The following is a 17,269-nucleotide window of genomic DNA, read 5'->3' on the forward strand; positions in this document are numbered from 1 at the left end:
ATTGGCGTCGCCCTCTGCTGGACAAGTTGGGTTACAGCTTTAGCTGATGACAAAGTGTCCACTTGACAGTGGTTTGTGAACTATATAATAGCTCAATGCAAATACCACATGCTACAACATTTGGAGAAGTAAAACACCTCGCAGGGAGTAAATAAAAAGCACAATCGCATATGAAAATGTCATTAGTATTTTAGTAATTAATGTTATCAATTCTATAACGTTATATAAGTATATTTACAAGTGGCTTATGAGCTGCATGTGAAACCTAAATCACTTTCAATATTATATTTTTTTCAGAAATTCTACACTTTAAATCTCTATATCACTTTATATTTAAATGTTTTCTTTAATATTTTCCATCACTTATCTTGTGCCTTATTTTAATAGGTAAGAAACAACAAAAAAACTATTGCCTTTAAGTCCTCTAAACCCTAAAACATGGTGTGACGATGCAAACCACGTACAACAGGATGTAACCTAAATATTAAGGCAACACCAGTGTCACTTTCATTTGTGACGTCAGTAAAACAGATGGTGAGAGCTTCCACTCTCTCTCTCTCTCTCTTGAGGCTGTGCTATATATATTCTGAACATATCATTATAATAAATTTGATTTGCATTAGAGGCTTCAGAGCAAAGAAGTTCCTTTAAAGTTTTTCTCTGCGGGTCAACAGGCCTGACTTGAGACAACTCTAAAAGTGCATTTCTGACGACCACGAATGTCGGTTCCTAGTTCAGCAAAGCTTGATTGAAAACCTATAAACTATCAACCTGTGTTGTCATTGTTGATGTTGAAGGAGTTCATACAGATATCGGCTCAATGTTGTAGCCTACACCCCCAGTTTTTCGACCTGTTCTGTTCTTTTGCTTGTCAAAACCTTCGGAGGAGGAAGTGAGTGTGCTTAGCGGCTGCCCCTTTTGCACATGTGGGGTTGTGCTGTGGTTTCTTTGTATGTGCCAGTGCATGTGAGGCAGGGGGGTGACAGGCAGTTTCATCAGCCCTGTCAGTTTTTCGTCAACTTCCTTATTTTGCCCGTCAGCGTCGTTTCCTCTTTTGCTCACTGACGCCTTCCTTCTTTCTCTGTGGCCCCGCTTCGTGCTACTCGGACCCGTTAACCTGCCAAACAGGAGAGACGAAATCTGCACTTCACAAGGAATCATGAGCGCAGTCTGTTGTCTTCACTTTCGGGGGCCGAACCGGACGTTCCCGGTGCTGAGCTGAGCTGCGGAGCTCGGGCAAGGCCGGTGAGTGCGCACGGATCGCAGCAGAAGTAGAACCTTTAGCTCAGATCTCAATGTTCTTCAAAACCCAACAGCATCACCGTTGATTTGTGGCGTCCGACTCATCGTCCGCCTGTCTCCAGCGTCGATGCGTCCCTTCGTGTCTGGGTTCTAAGTGGCTGCGCGTGTTCGAGAGAGAAGGAAGAGGGTGAAAAGATGTACGTGTGCGTGCAGTAGCGTCTACGCTGCTCTTGTGTGTCTGTGTGTGTGTGTGTGTGTGTGTGTGTGTGTGTGATGTCTGGAGACAGCTGCACGCTGCAGTGGAGGAGCATGTCTCCCACAAGCCCTCCAGATTCCTCCGATACGTCTCCCCCGGCGACTGTCGGCAGGGACAGCATCTTCCCGGCGAAGATCATCAAAGTGTGTTTCCTTAGCAACAACTGCAACTTGGGGAAGAACTTCAAGCTGGTCCGCTGTGAGGAAGGATGGACTGTCAAGGTAAACTCTGCTGTTCTCTAGTTATTCTACTGCTTGCCTTCACTCCACTTACTACACTCTGTTGTATTCTTGTGTACTCCGCTGCACTGTTCTGCTACTACTTCACTCTGCGCTGTCGGATATTACGCCATAGTTCTCTACTTACTCAGCTGTTCTCTACTGAACTGCATGCTATTGTAGTCAAATGCACTTTACTAAGTACACTTCACACTTCTCTACTGTACTTTCCCGTAATATAAATACTACTACTCTCCTCTATTGTACTCTACTTCCTCAGCTGCCCTCATTCTGTGTTCTCCCTCACAACGATGTGCTTGTTCGTCCTTTTTACTTTCCTTTCCTCCACTGTATCTTCATTTATTCTGCTCTGAATTTCCCTCTCCTGGTCCATTCTTCTTTCCCGTTCTAAACGTCCCCTAACACACTCTCCTCCGCTGCACTGCACGTTCTTAAAAGCCCACGTCCCCGCGGACATCCGCGCGTCCCTCTTTCCTCCCCAGGATATCATCAAGGTGGTGCTGTCCAGCGGCTGTGTGGGTCCAGATATAACACACAGACTGTGCTACTGCATGCTCCTCAAACACCTCAAGTCCTCGGAGGTGCACTGGCTTCACCCGGACCTGGCGGTGGCCGAACTCACCCGGCGGTACGAGCAGCAGCACCTGGAGGCCGAGTGGAGGTCGGTACTTGGCTCTCTGTGCCGCGGCGGGGCTCTCTGGTGTAAAGCGTCCCGGGCCGAGCTAACGGTGCTGCTTGTCCGCACAGATACGACCTGAGGATCAGATACATCCCGTCGGACTTCATGGAGGAATTCAAAGATGACACAACCACGATGCTCTACTTTTACAAGCAGGTATGTTGGTTTCTCTATACGCTTACTTTTGTAAATTACTCTTAGATTTAACTGCGTACCTCTTCCAGAAGGATTCTGGTGGGATTGGGTTTAGATCAGCGACGGTATGGGAGTGTTTGTATTTGTAAGTGTGCGTCTTTATTCACAGGTACGAAGTGACTACATGCAGCAGTACGCCTCAAAGGTCAGCGATGGGATGGCTCTACAGCTCGGTTGTCTGGAAATTAGGTACTAGAAAGCCACCTGGTGGAAGAAAAAAACGTGCTTCTGTTGCAGATCCAACAAAACATCCGGAGATTTGCTGTTTTTGATGAAAAGAATCAAATTCTCATTGAGTTCATTTGTCACGTTTGCAGGAGATTCTACAAAGACATGAATCCCAACGGACTGGAGAAGAAGTCCAACTTTGAACTATTGGAGTGAGTCACATGGGCTGTTGGCTTTGTGCACCAATGGCCGTCATGACCAAACTGTTCTCGGACGTGTTTGCGTGCTTTTGAAAAGTTTTTTTTTTCTCTGATGGCGGTCTGACTCTCCTCCATTAGGAGGGACGTGGGCCTGGACATCTTCTTCCCCAAAGAGCTGATCAACAGCATGAAGGTAACGAGCCGCCGCGCCGCGCATGCTGTGCATGCTGCACAGAGGTCACACGCTTATAACCAGTCTGCATGCACACTTCTCAGCCCAAACAGCTACGTCGGCTGATCCAGCAGACGTTCCAGGGCTACTCCACCCTGAAGCAGGACCAGTGCATGACCAGGTTCTTCACCACTCTGGCTCAGTGCTACAGCTTCACGCAGGAGCGCTTCGCCTGCAGGCTGGTGGTGAGCGCGAGAGAGGTTGGAGGTCATTTCCAGCCAAATGCTTCATTTTCTGAGGGCGTTTGCGTGTCGTCCACAGCACGGATGGAATCTAACGATAGACCTGGTCATCGGCCCCGAGGGCATCAGTCAGCAAACCGAAAACTCCACGGTGAGCTAACTCTCTTTTCCTCTTCAATCCAGGTGAAATAGGACGGGTTTGTATCCACTGCACAAGACGTGTGCACATGATGGCATGGAAAAAAATTTAAAGTGTGTGAAAACACAAAGACACTGCACGTAACACCTCGGCAACTATGTGCCTCATTTGCAGAAGCTGAGGGCTCAGAATGTGCATGTAAAAATAAGTGTGCCTGTCTCTTTTGCAGCCCATCCGTTTGGCCAAGTTCTCTCAGGTGCGCAGTATCTCCTGCTCTGCTGAGAGCGACGGCCAGGCTCTGCTCACCGTGCACATAGAGGGAGCCAAACAGGTGACGTCCTAAAGGAATAGGTCAACGCTTTGGGTCGATCATTGTCACATTTGTTTAATCCCCAGGCCACGAAGTGGGCAGATGATGATGTAGAGGTTCTCGGTGTAAAGGAGAAGTAAGGGTTGGATCGCAGTGACGTTGTGGCAACCCTGGCAGGATTTTCTTTAATCAAACCATATAAATGTACGTTTCTTTGTGTCTTCAACACCTCCAGCCGCTGTCTGTGAACACGTCCTCCCTGGCCGTGGCAGAAAACATGGCCGACCTGATCGACGGCTACTGCCGGCTGGAGGGCGCCTCCGAGAACTCGCTCATTATCCGGCCCGGCAAAGGTATATTTAAGTCGATGATATGGCAGAAAACACAAACGCTACACCCACCTGCATCCTCTGCACGTCAAACATCGATGGCACCTTTTTGCTTCTATTTTCCATTAAAACATAATGACTTTATTCAGCAACATTTACTTCAAGTGGGATTAATCATCAGCATCTGTCCTATTTACAGAGAGCATAAAGAAAAATGGCTTCATAACAAGTGGATTTAATGGTTTGAAGCATTGATCTTCTATTGAAACAGGTGTAGGTCATCAAACCGAGTGGGCGCTGTCATGTCAAAAGAGCGTGTTACCTCTCTTTAAAATTACCCTGGGATTTGCACGGCCATAGGCGCAATTATTTGCTCTTACTCGGACATTACAACCTTCTCATTATTCATTTTTCTAAACCTTGGGGAGATGAACTGAACTAAAGATTGTTTTCCATCAGGGAGAGATGCGAGACTGAAGTTACCCGACATCCCCCAAAGGTGAGCGTGACGAATCGCATTGTAAAGAAATTTAGTCAAAGCACCGTTGCATTTAATTTTCCCACCTTCCTCATTCATTTATTGCGCTCATATTTTTCTATATTTCCAAAAGGTCACAGACTGATGGAAATGTTGCCACAAAGGCTCGCTTTAACGCAGTCTCCCCCAGTGGCTGTGCCAGTAGTCCGTATGGAGGCCGGAGTGAGTATTTCACTTAATTACACATGAGATGTGGAGAGTAATAATCGACTTGGACTGTTCAGAAATGATTCCAGTTTGTTTCCCTGAGGGATCGTGGCTGTAAAAAGAACAACAAATGTAAAGTAGACGCACTCGGATACCAATATCTTTCTTCAAACTCAGGTTCTGACATTTATGCTGAGATTCCAGAGGGCGAAAACGTCTCCTCTGGTGAGTCGTGTTTCACTGGAAACTCCTAGAAAAACTAGTTTAAACCCTGTTTGTCCCCGTTTGTGATATTTATCGTACAAACAATTATTTGCCTCCTCGTCTCTGGAAGAGCCGACCTGATACGCCTCTTGCTCTGTGTCCCCATGTTCAGAGAAGCACAAGATCTCCAGACAGCAGGTGGCCGTGGGCCGGATCCTGGGCGAGGGCTTCTTCGGAGAGGTTCACGACGGCGTTTACAAAAGCCCTGTGAGTTGTTCGGTGGAGCCCTCGGGGTCGTCGCTGGTCCCCCTCCCCCAAACACGGTGGATGACGTGTGCTTGTGCTTCGTAGGCCGGAGAGAGGATCTGCGTAGCCATCAAAACCTGTAAGGACTTCTCGGCGGAAGTGAAAGAGAAGTTTCTCAGTGAAGCCGGTAAGCGTCGCGCCACAACACTGCGGGTGGGAAGTTTAGAACGTTTCAGGGTTTCAGGTGTCGACTTCCTGTTGCCCGGATGTGGCGATTGTGAAAATGCTCATGGCGGAGGCTGCGGCATTCTCAGGCTCGACACAAGAGAGCCTTTTTGATTTATGCTCAGAGATGACAACGGTATCGGTTTATGAAGTTGACACATTTGCTGTTGTCAATGACATGTTTTGATAAAATCAAAAAGTCCCACAGCGGGGGACATCCTCCAGACACACTTGACTAACTTTAAAGCTGCATTTATACCTTCTTGGCTGCTGAGTGGAGAAAGCTCAATGACAAATCATCACCACATATAGTTAGTCATATAGAAAACGTGTGGTCTCCACCCGCCCCTGCCGGGAAAGATCTCGCCCTTTTAGATGCTAAACGCTCCGATATGTTGTTAACTTTGTTTTTAACGGAACTGAAAACAGCCGCCGGTGTTAAAATTCTCTTTGATGACAAAAGAATGAAAGAGAAAACGTAAACAAGACAAGGACGATTACAATTCATCACTTTGCAAAAGCTCTTTGGTACGAACACGGCGGTTGGAGTCTACGTTTCACTCTCGAGTCAAACCGAAAGCTTTGGGTTTCCTTTGGGTTAAGACACAGTGTCCTCCACAGCGATGGCCTTTAGCTGTCTTCTTTCTATGACGCCTGTAAATCTTTACGCTCTTCACCCGAGCTGCTCCGTCTCGCGCAGACCTGATGAAAAACCTGGACCATGCCCACATCGTGCGTCTCATCGGAGTCATCGAGGACGATCCCGTCTGGATCGTCATGGAGCTCCTGGAACACGGAGAGGTGATTTGCCGTGTTTGTGTGCCTTGAGCGGCCGCGGGGCGTGTGCTGATGTGTGACTCGTTTCCCTCGCAGCTGGGGGGCTACCTCGTACAGGAGCAGCACACCCTGACCACTGCCACGTTAACACTGTACTGCCTGCAGATCTGCAAAGCCTTGGCCTACCTGGAGGGCCTCAACATGGTGCACCGGTAACTCATTAGAGAAGACCCCCCCCCCCCCCCCCACACACACACACACACACACACACACACTCTACTGTCTCTATTTGAACAGCCATAATTAATAGGTGTGATTTCTGCTGCGTCTGTGTGCTGCAGAGACATAGCGGTGAGAAATGTGTTGGTGGCGTCTCCTGAGTGCGTCAAGCTCGGCGACTTCGGCCTGTCGCGCTATGTAGACGAACAAGAGTATTATAAAGGTGCACACACACCACACACACACACACACACAGACACACACAGATGTCTTTGGGAAACAATTAAAGTGTGTTGAATCTTCTTTCTGTTCTCAGGAGGTTAAACCTAATTGTTTACCTCCTGAATGCATTCACATTCATTCAGTCTTTGCAAAAGTACCAAAATACGAGCAATCCGTTTCTCTTCAAATGCGTGCAGCCTCGGTGAGCCGACTGCCGATCAAGTGGATGGCCCCCGAGTCCATCAACTTCAGGCGCTTCACCACCGCCAGTGACGTCTGGATGTTTGGTGAGAAATACACACATGCTCAGCTCAGTGCATCTAGTGCGGTTCACTACTAATTTATCCTTAATTGCTTAGTATGAAGTAAAACCATGTTGAGCTCCGCGTTTGCGAACCTTTTTTTGTTGGCAAATGCCGACTGAACTGTGATACAACTTATGAGGAAGTAGAACGTATATTGGTTTAGCACACAGACAAAGATAACTCGGCAGGAACAGGCTCACTGACGTCTACTGCTCAGGAATCAAGATGGCCGTCGTGCTTTTCTCTTTGTTCGACCAGGCGTTTGCGCGTGGGAGATCTTCTCGGTAGCCCAGCAGCCGTTCTTCTGGCTGGAGAACGGGCAGGTGATCGACCAGCTGGAGTCGGGCATCCGGCTCCCGAAGCCCCAGCAGTGCCCGCCCACCGTGTACTCGCTGCTCAGCCGCTGCTGGGCCTACGAGCCGCGCGGCCGGCCCAGGTTCAGCCAGCTCGTCTGCTCCCTGAGGTGCCCGCACGTCCCTCTACTCAGTGCCGCCGGTCTCCACGAGGTTTTGGTGGTTTTCAGAAATTCAAGTCTGTTCTTTCAGCTATGCAAAAAAAAGAACAGATCAAGCTCAATATGTTTGTGTATTTGACAAAAAAACGTTTTTTATTGGCTTGAGGTCAAGTCGCAGAAAAATGAAATCAACAACACAAGTAACACACATGAAGTCAGGATGTTATTACATCTTTCGCCTGCGTTGGTGTGTCAGTGACTTCCACAGGATGGAGCTGGAGAAGGAAGCGAGGCAAAACCGACTGCTGACCGGGGCAGCGCCGTCGGGCCTGGACCACGGCGCCAAGCCTCCGCCCAAGGTACGCGGGGCCCCGTGGCCCTGTGGCCCCGTGGCCCCCCGGGGAACACGAGCGGAGCCGTTTTGTGGAAGTCAAGGAATAAAGTGGCTGTTTTTAAATCACATCTCCCCTCTCTGTCTCTCTCACCAGCCATCCAGATTACACAGCAATACCCTTCCTCGAGGCACACACATGCAGGTGTGTATGCACACACACACACACACACACACACACGTGGAGTATGATGCGAAAAGGTCATATCCAACAAAGTGTGATTTTCTCTCCCTTTATGGTGCGAAAAACATAAAATGCTATTGTTATTAAACATAATGTGGTATGGTAACAATGTAGTAAAAATGTTGGCACACCAATCAGGCAGCCAAAGTACATCCGACACAGGAAGGAAGTCTGTTGTTGAGTCACGTTTTCACAGCGGCTCCTTAACCCGAGGTGTCAAAAGGGAAAGTTTGAGTGTACAAATTCAGTTACAAAATGCAAAATACGTTCCTAGAAATTGAGTAACAGGTTGCTCAAAAAAGATGATTCAAACCATCATGGTACACCACCTTGAATAGGGACATTTAAAGGGTGTGTGTTTTTGTGTGTGTTTGTGTTTGTGTGTCCAGGGAACAGCCAGGGACACCAGGCCGGTGTGGCAGAAAGAGCAAGAGCGCGTGGAGAACACTTTACAAAGACAAAAGAGAGATATGATGATGGACAAACAGTGGCTGGAGCAGGAGGAGAGACAGCTGGTGAGAAACGGCACACACACACACACACACACACACACATTCCTGTCAGGTATTATAGCAGAGCATGCTGTGCACCGCTCTTTAAAGGGAGCACAGAGCGTGACAAAAGAGCTACGTGTTATGGCAAGACAACACATGCAAAAAAAAACACATGACCAGCGTACAGCGTCCAATCAGTCCTGCATTCACTTTTTCTGTAGGATCCTGTGAGAGTGGATTCTCAGGTCAAGGCACTTGTTCTTATATATCCGCCCATGCTAATTTGAGAGTTATATTAAAGCTGCATTAAACACTTCCAACGTTTCCGATTTACAAAAAAACCCTGACCTCTGACCCGACATGAATTTTTTAGATTCACATCCTGTTTTCTTTCTTTTTTTGCAGGCTCCTGAAAAAAGTCCAGCAATTGGTGAGCCTTCTTTAACAGGCTTCACTGTGTCTTAACTCTCTTAGCACTGTTAATGTTTGAAATGTTGCTTGATAAAGCGGCAGTATGATATAGAAAAGCCGTGCCTCTAGGAAGCACCTACCAAATGCATAAATAGTTAAAAAATACTAATAACATTAAATAAAGGTTGCAATCTGCAAACATTCCAAGACGAAAATGGTAATTACAATGACAAATTTAGGCATTGATTTCCGCATACCTTTTCTTTCTCCTTCAGATCCTCCAGAAAAGCGGCCGATGCCTTCCCCAGCCACACAGGTAAAACAAACACATCCTCTCACTGTGTTGCTTTTATTATGACGAGAACAAAATTCAAATTTTCTGTGCTGTGCGTTGAAGCCTCAGCCCACCGCTGAGCTGGACCGGTCAGGTGACCAGGTTTACACGGCCGTCATGGCGATGGTGAAACAGGTGGTCAAGCTGAAGAATGACGTCAACACACGGCCGCCCTCCGAGTATCCCAACTGTGTCCAGGTAGGTCGTCTGCTTCTGGTTTAAGAACGCAGTTAAAAGGTGACCGTAGTGAACTAAGCTATGTCTTCTTCTGCCCCCGCCCCACCCTCAGGAGGTGGGGATCACCCTGCGGAGCCTGATCCAAAGCGTGGATGAGATCCTGCCGTCCCTGCACAGTTCCGTCTTAACGGAGGTCAGCCTCACCCTCTTCTCTCCTCGCGTCACGCCAGTTGATTCCCGAGAGGGAACCCGTTGGGCGTTAAAGTCTCAGCGCGCGACCGCGTGACGTCCGGTCTGATCGGCCTCTGCTCTCCCTCTTCAGATCGAGGGGACCAAGAAGCTGCTGAACAAGGATTTAGGGGAGCTGATCATGAAGATGCGACTGGCCCAGCAGAACTCGGTGACCTCGCTGAGGGAGGAGTGTCAGCGGCAGATGTTGGCAGCCGCTCACACGCTGGCGCTGGACTCTAAAAACCTGCTGGACGCCGTGGACCAGGCCCGGGTCAGGGCCAACCTGGCCAGGCCCAGACCCGCGTCGCCAAGCGCAGAAGCCCCCGGAGAATGAAGGACGGACTGTGCGGTACGAAACCAGGGGCTGGAGGTTCGAGGTGGAAGCACGAGCGGATGTGTTTGTGTGCATTTGTATTCTTTCATTGGAAAAAAACAGATTAAGTTAAACTGGGCAATTCTTGAAGTTGAACAAAATATACGACCATTATGTGTAAAAGAAATAAAAGTTTTACTGTTGTTTTCTTCCTTGAGAATACTTTTTACTATTAAAGGTGTGATGGGATTTTTGCACTGCAGTGTTTTTTTCCTTCTGCGTCATTATAAAAGAAAAGTAATAATTAAGTAAAAAAAATATATTTTTTAATTGTGCTGACTAAAATTGCCAAGAGAGGAAAGTCTGGAAAAACACAGTGTAAAAAAAAAAGTCTGCAGGGTGCAATTTGAGTAGCAGTACAGCTGGATTCTCAAGTTCTTTCTTGCCTCCGGTCAGAACACACAAGTTTACAAACTCAAATGAAGGCCTAAACTACACAAGGCATGAATACCGTAGCAGGTTTGAGCAGGTTCAGTGAGGCAGGAAGAACCCAAAGTGTCATCGAGTCCACTGTGTCAGGGGTCACTGAATAAAATCTCACTCCTGCATTTTCACATTATTCTTCCAGAATACGAGCATGTTGGGACAAGAAAGCCCTGCTATTATTTTGAAAACTTCAGCATGTTCAGGGATGTTAGAAAAGTTCTAACCCATACCCGTGTAAAATCATTAAACAGGACACATTTATTAAATGCGTGCAAGCATGCAGACAGAATTGACAACATGCACCATGGTATCCGTCGAGGCTACTCAAAGGTCTTCATCTTCAGAGCGGGACCATGTACAGGGAAGATAAACATGCTGAAACAGGGAAACAGGCAAAAACCAAGCACTGGTAGGCAACCTAAGAGGTAGACAATCAACCTTTGGAGACAATAAACATCGACGCACAAACATCTAGATTATCAGATGAGCCAGAAGACAATGAGCCTGTGAAAGAGCGCAGACTTCCTGTCGTCTAAGCAAAGACGGGAAAGAGGAGAAACTGGAAAAATCTAAGTAAAAATCTTCTTGTCTATTGGTGTCTGCAGAATATGAATCTGGTATCTTGGCCATCTGAGCCCTGCAGCAGGACGCTCTTAGACTCTGAGGCCGCGCCAGTTCCATTGCCGGTCTGAGTTGTGTTCCTGCTCGTGCAGTGACATGCTCGGAGATATCAGAGAAGAGATGAAGGACTGATTCCAGGTTGGTTCCAGGACTGATGAGCTGAACAACAGATGGTGAATAAATGAGTCAATGGGCATGATTTTCTGATTTCATCGCGTCTGCAAGGGACTAATTGAGTAATGAAAAGAGCAATACAACTGGATTTTTTTTTTTGCCTTCCTGTTACAACAGAGTCTCGCTGCAGAATTTTGCAATAAACAAGACTTATTTGTGCTTTGTCGTCTGTTTTCTGTTCATGTCCAAAGTAGATGCAAGTAAAGTGTTAATAAACCTCAAGCATTATACGGGCTGGTGGGTGGAGCACCACTTCATCGCCCCCTCCCCTTGGGTATTTACATGTTGCTTTAAAAGGACCGTCTTCGGGGTGGTGCGTTCAGCCTCTCCGCTCTCCACAAAGACATCAGTAGACATCCATCAGGATCCACTCACCAGGTGAGGATTTTACATTTAAATCTGATTTCAGTCCATGTACGAACCTTTCAACGACATTTAAAGGTGTATTAGCACGAGTCAAACAAGAGTTGCCATATAGATAAGATTACACAGTTCTTGAAAATCTGTCAAATACCAGTTAAAAACCTTTTATGTCCCACTGAATGAGGGAGTGTTCGTATTCAATGAAGATTTAAAACTCCGGAATGTTCCAGCTAATGTTACGTTGCAGGTACAAAAACGCCCCAAGGGCAAACTCCACCTCCTGAACATTGTAAGCAGGAGCGTGTGTATGTGACGCTACCTGAGCAGAAAATGAGATTTAGACGCGCACACTTTTCAACAAATCAAAAGTCTGGAAACAAGTTGTGTCAAAAAGCAGTTTTTCTCGTCTTTTCCCTTGTTGTAGAACGCAGGATGAAGAAGAAGCTGATCCTCGACGTGGACACAGGGGTGGACGACGCTCAGGCCATCATGATGGCCGTCACCGACCCCAACGTGGAGATCCTGGGGATCACCTGCTGCCACGGCAACACGCCGCTGGAGAACGTCCTCAAGAACACGCTGCGTGTCCTGAAAGCCTGCAACCGCCTGGACGTGAGTCTTGTCGCCGCCTGTAAAAAATCGCTGCATGTCAAAGGAGTTCTGGTGATCCGCCTGCATTAAAGTGGGTTTACACTCCTCAGATCCCGGTGCACCGCGGCTGCTCAACCCCTCTGCTGGCCCGCAAACAACACGCTGGGGATTACCACGGGAAGGACGGCCTGGGGGACGTCCCGGATCCGGACGCCCCCGGCCTGGAGCTGCTGCAGAAGAAGAAGGCTGTGCAGGCCTTGATCAAGATGGTGAAAGAGAATCCTGGAGAGGTGAGACACACCTCTTGGGCGGTGCGGGCGGTGGGGAGTCTGGTAACACAAAAGCTTTCGCTTGTCCCATCCCGCGTGTGTGCAGGTGACTCTGGTTGCCACGGCGCCCCTCACCAACCTGGCCGTGGCGGTGCAGCTGGACCCCTCCCTTCCCAAGAAGCTGAAGGCGCTCTACATCATGGGTGGAAACGTTGAATGTAGGTTCCCCGTTGTCGAGTCTGCATTTGTGTCTGCTGAATCTTGTGTTCCTGGATGGGGCCGATGACAATGGCCGTGTGTGCAGCCAGGGGCAACACCACCGTGTGCGGGGAGTTCAACTTCGTGGCCGACCCCGAGGCGGCCTACATCGTGCTGGACCGCTACACCTGCCCCACCTACATCGCCAGCTGGGAGTTCACTTGCAGGAACAGCCTGCCGTGGGTGAGTTGGACTGAACGCACAACGCACGCCTTCACTGTTTGTGTTTCAAGTAAAGTAACAGCCCCCCCCCCCTCTGCCCTCTCCCTCCCTCAGTCTTTCTGTGACAAGTTGCTGGCTCAGGACACAGAGAAGGCTCGCTTTATGAAGAAGATTTCAGCCCTTTCGATGAAGGTAAGAGACTGCGTGCACAGACATTGTTTATTGAACATGACAATGGGATTGTGCAGAATGCAACACGGAGCGTGTTGGATCAAGTAGATAACGATGTTGCCGGAAAGGTTATCACGCACCAGCGCTCAGTACAGCACCTGCAATTTATCTTCCAAGGAAATGTTGTGCAGTGATCAAATGAAATCCCTCATATGTCAGAGATGTTCCACGCGTGCCTCACATAAACCCTGAGATGTTGCCCTCTAGCGGCAGCCGGTTAACATCTCGTCCCTGCAGAAAGCGCAGTCAGCGGACTACCAGAAGGAGGTCACGGAGGGGAAAGGCTTCAACTCCTGCGACACCTACGCCTTGGCCGCCGCCATCAACGACACGTTGATCACAGAAAGCGAGGAGGTGAGCGTCTGCAGCTGTGACGTCGTTGAAACGCGAAAGCGGCTCACTCGGGTGGTTAAACGAAAAAGGTCTTGTTCCTCTGTGTCAGGTCGCAGTATCGGTGGAGCTGGAGGGGACATACACCCGAGGCATGATGGTGCTGGACTACATGGACCTGCTCAAGAAGAAACACAAGGCTGTGGTGATGAAGAAGGTGGACTTGGAGAAGTTCAAGCAAATGTGCATGAATTCACTGAAGTAGACGGACGCGGTCACATGATGAGGGCCTGAATAAAATAGACTTGTGTCCTTAAAACATCTCTCTGGACTTTCTTTGTTATCTATTTGTGTGAATGTGTTCAATTCGTTGGAAAATACAGCTCGCACATTCCAGGAGAAACCAGAATGCTAATTTAAAGCAGAAGGTCTCCGGATGTTCAGTCCAGATGTTTTTAAAGATGTTTTTGGTCCAGATCGATTTGGCTGAGCAGCCTGCAGTTTGTCAAAGCACAAGTTATACTGTTTCCCTGTGATTCCTGCCGCCAAATGTATTAATTCCTCGTGCTTTAGATGTTGTTTGTGCTGCAGCGGATGCAGAACTTTATGCAGCATCAAAAAAAGATTTACTGCTTGTGTCCCATGTGACATTCCCATCACATGATGCCCCCAGAACAGTCTGCTCTGATGTTGTTGATCTGGCTTTCATTAAAGGCAGCTTTGAATGCATTTATCAAGAAGAAGAAAAAGATATTTGCGGAAATAAAAGCTTACTTCCAAGTTATAACTTTTCAGATAAAGCAAGAGAATACATTGATAAAAGTCATCATGAGGCCGTGTAATTTTAACGCAATTACATATATGATATTAACAATAAAAATGTTGTTTATCTCTACAAAAAAAATATTAGCCCTGGCCTTAACCCACATATGTTTAAATGACAAAACATTGTACATTCATTCGTTAACAAGCGTTATCTGTGTAATCTCAGCGAATCTTCTGCCGTCGAGGCACACGGGAAACAGTGTATAGTTGTATTTACTTGGCACAGTAGTGGAAGCCATGTGACTCAACTTCAGAGGCGAGCTGCCGACTCCAGTGTTGCCAGGTCCGCGGTTTTCCCGCGGAATTGGGCTACTTTTGTTGCCGCGGGTAGAATTTTTTGTCCGCTGGTTTGGGTAGACCTATTTTGCATGCAAATTACATGAATATCTTTAAATAAAAATCCATATTTTAAATGAAATAATTTATTTATACCCAAATCTTACCAAACTGACTCCAGATCAGCACGTACACACATGGACATGGGACACGCCACATACACATAACGCTCTCAGTCTCCCGCTCGATTGCAACTCTGGTCTGGTAGTTAGTGGAGCTAGCTAGCTAGCAACCCCTGGAGAAACATGACACCCGGTAAGTGGGCTAAATACGGGAAGAAATATACGAAAGAAAGGGAAAGTGAAAACGGAATTAAAAAATGGATAGAATGTGTGGCTGGGGATGATACCAACGCTTTTTGAATTGGTCTACACGTTCACAGATCTATATTTTATTTATGATAATTTATTGTATCTAAATACACACGGCCATTTTAGGACCTAGGTGAAAAAAACTGCTTTTAATGCTGGCATACTAAACATTTGGTGTCACTTTGTACATATTACGATACATTTGGCAATGATAGCAATGCTGTTGGACTTTAAAACCAGTGTACTGTATATGGTTTGGCTGGGGCATATTTTGAGTTCTGATATTGGGCTGGTTTTGGGGCTGGTTTTATTGGCCATTGGGCTGGTTCACCGCCTTCATTCACCGCCAATTCCGCCGTCTCACACCTGCGGTCAGAAGTCAACGGAACGGCAACCTCGACATTATTCCGGCGGACTGAACTTTAAGGTAAGAATACAGCTAACGGAGTCAAATTAAAGTGAGTTAGTTGGATACTGCAGTCTTTGTAGATGTCTTATCTTCGTAGAAGTGGAATTTAAATAAACCAGTTGCTTTTCTCGAAGCTAATGTTAGCAATGGCCTTAAAATACCGCTAGAGGCAACATTACCGGTATTGTGAAAAAAGAAGGGCTTTAGCAAGGTTTCAGTTAGCCAGTTGTCGTTAATGTATTTAACTTAAAAGAACTAAATATCCGGTAATAACTTTTGGTCATGCTAGCGTAGCCCGTGGCACAAGCTAAACAATAGCTGCAGGCTAACGTTCACATGCGCAGCCTCAAAGAAGTTGAGGGGGGTTAGAGTCGGGTGGGTGGCCAATGTCAGCCAGGTGTTTAGCGGCAGTGTGGGCATCGTCAAGGTGTGCGTGGGGACGTGAGTGCTTTGTTTTAACGTTAGGTGACGTGATTTGTCTTAGGATAACGCTAGTCATTTGTAAGATAATGTTACGATTGTCTTGGGTTAACGTTAATTTCCGTGATTTGTCTTAAGTGACGTGTTTAATGGCACCTTCGCTTTCACCCACTTGTGCCGAGAAGCTGCGGTCGGGACGAGGTGAACAGAAGTTACCTTGAGTGGTTGTAAAATTACACATTCACGGTGTAGTGTTACATTTTATAAACGCCAGAGGGAAATCTCTTGTGTATTCTATTATGTAATAAATAGTTTTTGCTGGCTGAGATGGCAGCCCTCAAAACATAGCATTATGTCACACAGCATTGAGTTATATACAAATGCTAGGTTAATTATAATTATAGAGCCAGTTGGGAAAATGTTAATTAATGTTAATTACTTAATTTTTTTCTTCTAATGGTCAGCTACTAATTTTGACTTTGTATCCTTACCAAGTGATTTTCTTCAATTCTCGGAAAGAACACTGATGAAGTTATGTACAAGAACACTTAACGGAGAGAGTGAGGCAAAAGTTAAATAAATGTAGTTATTATGTGCTACACAAAATATTATGATTTTGGGTGGCAAAGTTTCACAAACTGCTCATCCTTTGAGTTCTGTTTCTTTCAATTATTCTGTGTGAGTCTGAGTGGAGTGGAGCTGCTCTACGAGGTTAAGAAGAGGGACAACAATAAAACCATCAATGAGAAGATGTAAAAAACCTCTCGGGGTCGAAAAGATGCAATTCTCAAGAAACCACCTCTGATTGACCTCAAAGCTCGATGGCCTGCCCTGTTCGAGCTTTCCCAGGTATGTTGAACATTTTGACTGCATTGCCCAATGCTTATCTTATATCACTGTGAGAACGTAGTAAAGGTTGTACCTACTTTATGAAGCTGTGAGAAGAAATTATGCCTAATTATGCCCAAACTAAGTGCCTAAATAAACTTGACTGTACTTGTACTTGACTGGCCGGCCGTTTTTATCTTCCTAAAGATTTAAGACTTGCCCCAACTCTGACCACGTTTAAAACAAGACTGAAAACTTTTATGTTCAGCTTCGCCTTCTGCTAAATTTGACCTACATTGCACTTTTAACCTCTGCTTTTAATTAAACAATTTAAATAAGATTTTAATTTATAATTGTATTTGCTGTTTTTAATTGTCTTTTAATTCCTGCATTTTATTTCACTTTATTGTATGAAATGTTATAATGTGAAGCACTTTGAGTCTGCCTTGTGTATGAAAAGTGCTATACAAATAAAATTGCCTTGCCTTGCCTTGCCTTGCCTTGACTTGTGTCCCTAATTGCTTTCTTTCTGTATATTGTGATGTTTCTCCATATCTCAGATTGAGGAGGAATTTCTGAGGATTACATTCTTAAGTCCACGTTCCTGGGGAA

At 46.6% G+C, this 17,269-nt stretch overlaps 2 protein-coding genes across 2 annotated transcripts; both read left to right on the forward strand.

Moving 5' to 3' along the window:
* The first annotated feature begins 954 nt into the window (after nucleotides 1-954).
* LOC120824977 (protein-tyrosine kinase 2-beta) lies at nucleotides 955-10,297 on the forward strand. Its single transcript, XM_040186220.2, has 29 exons — nucleotides 955-1,245; nucleotides 1,317-1,719; nucleotides 2,220-2,398; nucleotides 2,485-2,572; nucleotides 2,721-2,800; nucleotides 2,929-2,991; nucleotides 3,118-3,172; nucleotides 3,256-3,396; nucleotides 3,473-3,544; nucleotides 3,762-3,863; nucleotides 4,078-4,195; nucleotides 4,631-4,670; nucleotides 4,783-4,871; nucleotides 5,034-5,081; nucleotides 5,233-5,327; nucleotides 5,412-5,493; nucleotides 6,232-6,332; nucleotides 6,405-6,520; nucleotides 6,650-6,750; nucleotides 6,947-7,036; nucleotides 7,313-7,517; nucleotides 7,765-7,867; nucleotides 7,997-8,044; nucleotides 8,473-8,598; nucleotides 8,983-9,007; nucleotides 9,264-9,304; nucleotides 9,386-9,520; nucleotides 9,612-9,692; nucleotides 9,822-10,297. The coding sequence occupies exons 2-29, from the start codon at nucleotides 1,516-1,518 to the stop codon at nucleotides 10,062-10,064; spliced, it is 2,871 nt and encodes a 956-aa protein (XP_040042154.2). The 5' UTR covers nucleotides 955-1,245; nucleotides 1,317-1,515; the 3' UTR covers nucleotides 10,065-10,297.
* An 896-nt stretch (nucleotides 10,298-11,193) lies between these two features.
* LOC120818870 (inosine-uridine preferring nucleoside hydrolase) lies at nucleotides 11,194-13,847 on the forward strand. The gene is made up of 8 exons (XM_040175740.2): nucleotides 11,194-11,702; nucleotides 12,112-12,299; nucleotides 12,389-12,568; nucleotides 12,654-12,765; nucleotides 12,852-12,988; nucleotides 13,082-13,159; nucleotides 13,436-13,552; nucleotides 13,641-13,847. Exons 2-8 carry the CDS (start codon nucleotides 12,120-12,122, stop codon nucleotides 13,791-13,793), a joined length of 957 nt encoding a protein of 318 aa, XP_040031674.2. The 5' UTR covers nucleotides 11,194-11,702; nucleotides 12,112-12,119; the 3' UTR covers nucleotides 13,794-13,847.
* Nucleotides 13,848-17,269: the final 3,422 nt, after the last annotated feature.

The sequence above is a fragment of the Gasterosteus aculeatus genome, chromosome 1, assembly GCF_964276395.1.
Source record: "Gasterosteus aculeatus chromosome 1, fGasAcu3.hap1.1, whole genome shotgun sequence".
Lineage (NCBI taxonomy): Eukaryota > Metazoa > Chordata > Actinopteri > Perciformes > Gasterosteidae > Gasterosteus > Gasterosteus aculeatus.